At 52.8% G+C, this 5,000-nt stretch overlaps 1 protein-coding gene across 3 annotated transcripts in view; it reads right to left on the bottom strand.

Annotated features, from left to right (window-relative positions):
• The window catches only part of tec (tec protein tyrosine kinase), a 12,493-nt gene extending 9,298 nt beyond the window's left edge, over positions 1-3,195 (bottom strand). For 2 of the 3 annotated variants that reach the window (XM_029171691.3, XM_055513487.1), the window contains exons 1-4: positions 3,032-3,195; positions 1,241-1,405; positions 1,069-1,173; positions 274-355 (exon numbers count right to left, since the gene is read on the bottom strand). In XM_029171691.3, coding sequence (XP_029027524.1) covers positions 274-355; positions 1,069-1,173; positions 1,241-1,378 — 325 coding nt within the window. In that variant the 5' untranslated portion in view covers positions 1,379-1,405; positions 3,032-3,195. The remainder of the gene's footprint in view (positions 1-273; positions 356-1,068; positions 1,174-1,240; positions 1,406-3,031) is intronic. The other variant, XM_029171700.3, reaches the window with a different exon arrangement.
• Between the last annotated feature and the right edge of the window lie 1,805 nt (positions 3,196-5,000).

Raw genomic sequence — 5,000 nt, 5'->3', positions numbered from 1 at the left:
GCTCACTTCCTGGTCACACGGCTACAGACGCTGCCAGCGTCACAACAGAGAAGAGACGATCACCACCTTTACATCACGTCATTAATGATCCTGACACCAAACCTAAGGGTTCGATTAGTGAATGAGTTCTTCACGTGACCTGGTTTCACCTGTGGGAGTGGGTGGAAACAGCGTGGGCTGCTGGGGAAACGGACCCATGTGTGAAAACCCAGTTTAGACGTGTGGTTAGAGGTGTGAAAACTGCTGAGCTACAACACGACACGACACGCTCACCTTCTTTGAGGCTCTGGACCCACTGACTCCTGATGTCCTGACTCGGGGCGAACACGTACAGGGTGTTGGTGTCGTAAACCACCTGCACACAAACACGCTGGGTCACGTCCCGCTTCGGTCAAAGGCCGAGTCTGCTCAAAGTAGAGAATGAGCTGAAAGCGGCTTTAGGAGGAATCACATTAGCTCATTGGACGCGTGTTGAGGTGCGTTTGATTGTTTACACCTGACTTCATGGAGCTTAAGGCTGATGTCTGTGAATCAGCGCCTGCACCTTTGAACACGTCTGTGGACAGAAGAGCGGCGGTCACTCGCGATTCTACACCCGCTGAGCTGCTCAGACGCTGCTGCGGGCGCCCAGAGCTCAGCGCCCATTATCTGCTGGTCCCAGCACCAGTCAGCTACTGGTCCCAGCGCTCACCTGCTGCTGGTCCCAGTGCTCGTCTGCTGCTGGTCCCAGTCAGCTACTGGGACCAGCGCTCGCCTGCTGCTGGTCCCAGCTCTCGTCTGCTGCTGGTCCCAGTCAGCTACTGGTCCCAGCTCTCGCCTGCTGCTGGGACCAGTGCTGGGACCATCTCTTGTCTGCTGCTGGTCCCAGGTTCGTCTGCTGCTGACTGGTCCCAGCAGCAGGCGAGAGCTGGGACCAGTCAGGGCACCTACGGCCAACCCAGCCGTGGAACCAGACTGCAGACTTCCTGGGTGAAGTCAGTGTCTGATTCATGGGTCATGCATTGACCTTTGACCCCTGGCGGCTCAGAGCCATCACGTCTCGCAGCAGCCTGACTGTGTGGGCGGTACCTGGAAGGGGTACTTGTTCTGGCAGGGGATGATCCCTCCTCCGTTCTTCACCACCTCCACGCATCGGATGCGGCTCAGCTCGATGGAGCCTCTCCGGAACTTTTTCTGAAAGGAGAGCGTCTCGTGATCAGCTGTTCGCGCGTGAGGTCAGAGGTGAAGGAGCGTTCAGCACCTCCGCCCGTCCGTCGTAGTAGGTGAGCCGGCTCTTGGTGAGGACGAACAGCCGCTCCTTGTAGTTCAGCGGCGACGTCCTCTTCTTCTGCTGCGAGCGTTTGATCAGCGTCTGCTTCAGGAGCGTCTGGCTGCTCATCCTGGCCTCATGCGGACGCTCAGGCTGCTGTGGAGGAGACGGCGCACGCTGAGCAGAACCTGCGTGAACCCGGTCCGGCGGCTCGGCGCCGCCGCTCTAATTAACAGGCTGCATTAACTGCACGGGTGCGACGCGCTGTCACAGGACGCATTCCTGTGCAGCGCGTCAGCAGCCAGAGCCCGGTTCTGCAGCTAAAGGGAGGTGAGTCTGGTGCTGCTCGCGAGCGGCGCGTTGGGTTTTCTCCAGAACTGTGTGTGTGTGTGTGTGTGTGTGTGTGTGCGTGCGTGCGTGCGTGCGTGCGTGCGTGCGTGCGTGCGTGCGTGTGTGTGTGTGTGTGTGTGTGTGGGTGCGTGTCTGTGTGTGTGTGTGTGTGTGTGTGTCTGTGTGCGGCTAGCAGCTTTTAATCTGACCCCTCTCAGCCCATTATTGACTGTATTTAGAAGCAGGAGGGGGAGGAGGTGCTCCTCACTCACATCTACACATGTGCAGCTGCTGGATTCAGTCGTACAGAACGTTTGTCGTATCAGCTTCAACCTCCACGTCCTCCCTCTGCAGGAAGACGATGGAGGCCAGTAGAGCTGGCAGCAAACAGACACACAACCATTCACACACACACACACACACACACACACACACACACACACACACACACACACACACACACACACACACACACACACACACACACACACACACACACACACACACACACACACACCTACGGGCAATTCAGAGCGACCAATGAGCTAATGTTTGTTTCTGGACCGTGGGAGGAAGAACCCGGAGAGAACCCACAGGAACACAGGGAGAACATGCAAACTCTACACAGAACTAACTAACTAACTAACTAACTAACGACTACGACTAACACTCGTTATTTTTGTCAACACTGTTGCATCATTAAACTACTTAAAATGAGAAGTTGTGACGTGGTTCAAGTGCTAAGAACGAATAGAAAAGCTTCCTCCAGCAAACGCGGCCCGTGGCTTCTCTGTCCAGTGCTGACTTTGACCACGTCCCTTGAACGCAGCAGGTCCCAACCAGCACCACGGGTAAAAGAGCAGGGCTTCTACTGAGCAGCCAGGGAACCGCTGGACTGGCTGAGGATCTAAACTGGGACCAAACAGCAGCTTCTGCTGCATCACGGCTGCTTCCACAGCAGGACACACTGACGCTAAGGCTCCAAGGCATTCGTTGCTACAGTGAATGGACATTGCACCGTGTTCCTTTTCTTTTAAGGGACAAGCTCCCGCAAAAATGAGCGTCGTGTTAACGCACCATGACTGTTTTCCCACTGCTCTTGAACGCAGCAGAAAGCCCAAGCGCGCTCCTGCGGGTTGCCAGGTCCGTTGGAACCTGTTAGTTGCCTGTTGAATTTGAACTCAGGTGCACTGACGTTATAAAGGTCCGTGTACATGTGAGCGGGTCAGGACCGGGTCAGTACCGCATGTCGTCGTCTCAATGGGTCCATAGTCCCGTTTCGTAATATTCCTCCACCTGCGCCACATTTCTGCTTCATCTACTCATCAAGGCTTTAGTTTAATTAGCAGCAGGTTTGCGTTCAGTCAAACTTCTCCGCGCGCAGTTCGCAGCGTCGGTGCGAACATTTAATTGATCCAACCTGATTTAAGCAGAAGCCGAAGCGACTCTTACCTCCGCGGCTCATTTCCCAGCGTTTTCGTCCATTAGTGCGGGTTTCCTGGATCAGAGTAGCGGGATTCAGGAAATGAACAGCTGGAGGCGGACACACGACCGGACGACGCACACACACACACACACACACACACACGCGCTCACGAACTTCCTCGTCCAGCGCGAACCGCGTCTCAGAGAGCGCTCTCTGGTGTGTGACATCATTTGAATAGTCAAATCGGCGAGAGTGGAAAAATATTCACTATCTGCTCGTGTAGCAGGAAACCAAGCGCGTGCGTCTGCGTGAGAATAGATATGAGACCCACGCGTTCAAATGGAGGTTTAGTGCTGATTTAGTATTTACGAGTCTTTGTCCACTTCTGACCAACAAGTACCTCTTTTTTATACTCGTTGCGTAATTGTCAAGTTTGTGTGTTATTTTTAACCATGAATATTCGTGACACCGACTGAACTCCAGGATGTGAATCATTTTCGTTGACATTTTCGTTTTGTTTGTCACTCTGTCAGACGTGATCTCGTCTCTATTAGTGGTTTTAGGATTTATAATAAAACTAATATTTTAGGTAGAAGTCGTCTTGTTGGCGTCATTTTGCGTCTGTATTTGCCAATTGTTCACGTCGTTGCGGTGATTTTGTGATTGCGGCTTTTTTTGTCCGCTCAGGTAAATTTTGACGTGTGAACAGTAAAACTGAAACTAAGTGCATCTACTACAACGAACTCACACCTGCCCGTCAGCGATCAGTTATCGCTAAAACATCCGTTTGTTCGTGCAGCTGGTTTCCGTTCAGCGCTAGAAGCTTCTTGTAGCTCCACGTTTATTATCGCAGCAGTCGTAGTGACTGTGGTCTGCTGGTTGTTGGTGTGTTCAGGGTCAGTCATCAGAGATTTGGTGGTCAAATAACACACATTCTCTGTTCGTGCAGGAGAGAAACACCTCGACTCACCGCAGAGAAAAGCTTTAAACTCGGCTGCTGCATGAAACCACCGTAAAAATCACCTAATGTGGGCAATAAACTGCCAGTAGTCCCAGTAACCATAGCAACCAGTAAGTCAGTCAAGTTTGAGCTTGCAAAACAGTGTCTTAACAATCAATTAGTGAATTAACCAATTACATGGAAATGAAACTAATTATATAACAATAAATCCCAACAACGTGTTCCGGAGCCGGGACAGTGCTTTTATTGTGAAAGCGCCTCCTTCAGCAGCCGCAGCAGTGGGAGCATCTGTCTGGATCAGGACAGGATGTGAGTGACAGGACACGGGCTCGTTGCTCATTCTCTGTGTCGACACAGGCAGCAGAACTGCAGCGTTGGTGTTTTTTTACGTGTAGAACCAATATACAAACGTCAGCGCCTTCGTACGTTCAGAGGTGTCAGATGTAGAGAACAGCAGCCGCGTCCACGGTTTTACTTCCATCTACCTGTTAACAGGACGCCTAAAGCTCTGATTAGCTGATGCGGAGCCGTGGCTTAGAACGAGGAAGCAGTCTGACATTGTGCCGTTTACTGAACATGACGCCTGGAGCAGCGTCTGTGTTCAGCGCCGCCTCTCCAGTTTGTGCACGCGGAACCTGCTTCACCACGTCATCAGCTCTAGAGGAACCGGCCTTTAAATGCGCCGGTTCTTTGACGTCGTCGGCGCCTTGATCGCCGTTCGGGACCGCGTGCAGGCTGTAGCCCCGCCCACCTGTCGCTCGTGCTGGCAGCGTTACGTGTTGACGCCACGCAGCGGCGTGAGTTCAGCGTGAGCGTGTTTTAGTTTTAACCCCAACCCCATTTAACACGAGGCCGTTCTCTGAGGCGCTCAGAGTCACGTGACCTCAGAACAAAAGAACCCAGTGCGTTCTACGGCCCAACGCCAGTCAGCGACAGAGCTGTGAAGTTCACTGCGAGCCTTGTGTAAACGCGTCTTCCTGGAGTCAGCGTCAGAACGGATGCTTTGTGGTTTTTCACGCCATTCTTTCACTTCC

This window comes from Betta splendens, chromosome 2 (genome assembly GCF_900634795.4).
Source record: "Betta splendens chromosome 2, fBetSpl5.4, whole genome shotgun sequence".
NCBI classification, from domain to species: Eukaryota; Metazoa; Chordata; class Actinopteri; order Anabantiformes; family Osphronemidae; genus Betta; species Betta splendens.
This window is presented reverse-complemented; position numbering and strand designations above follow the sequence as displayed.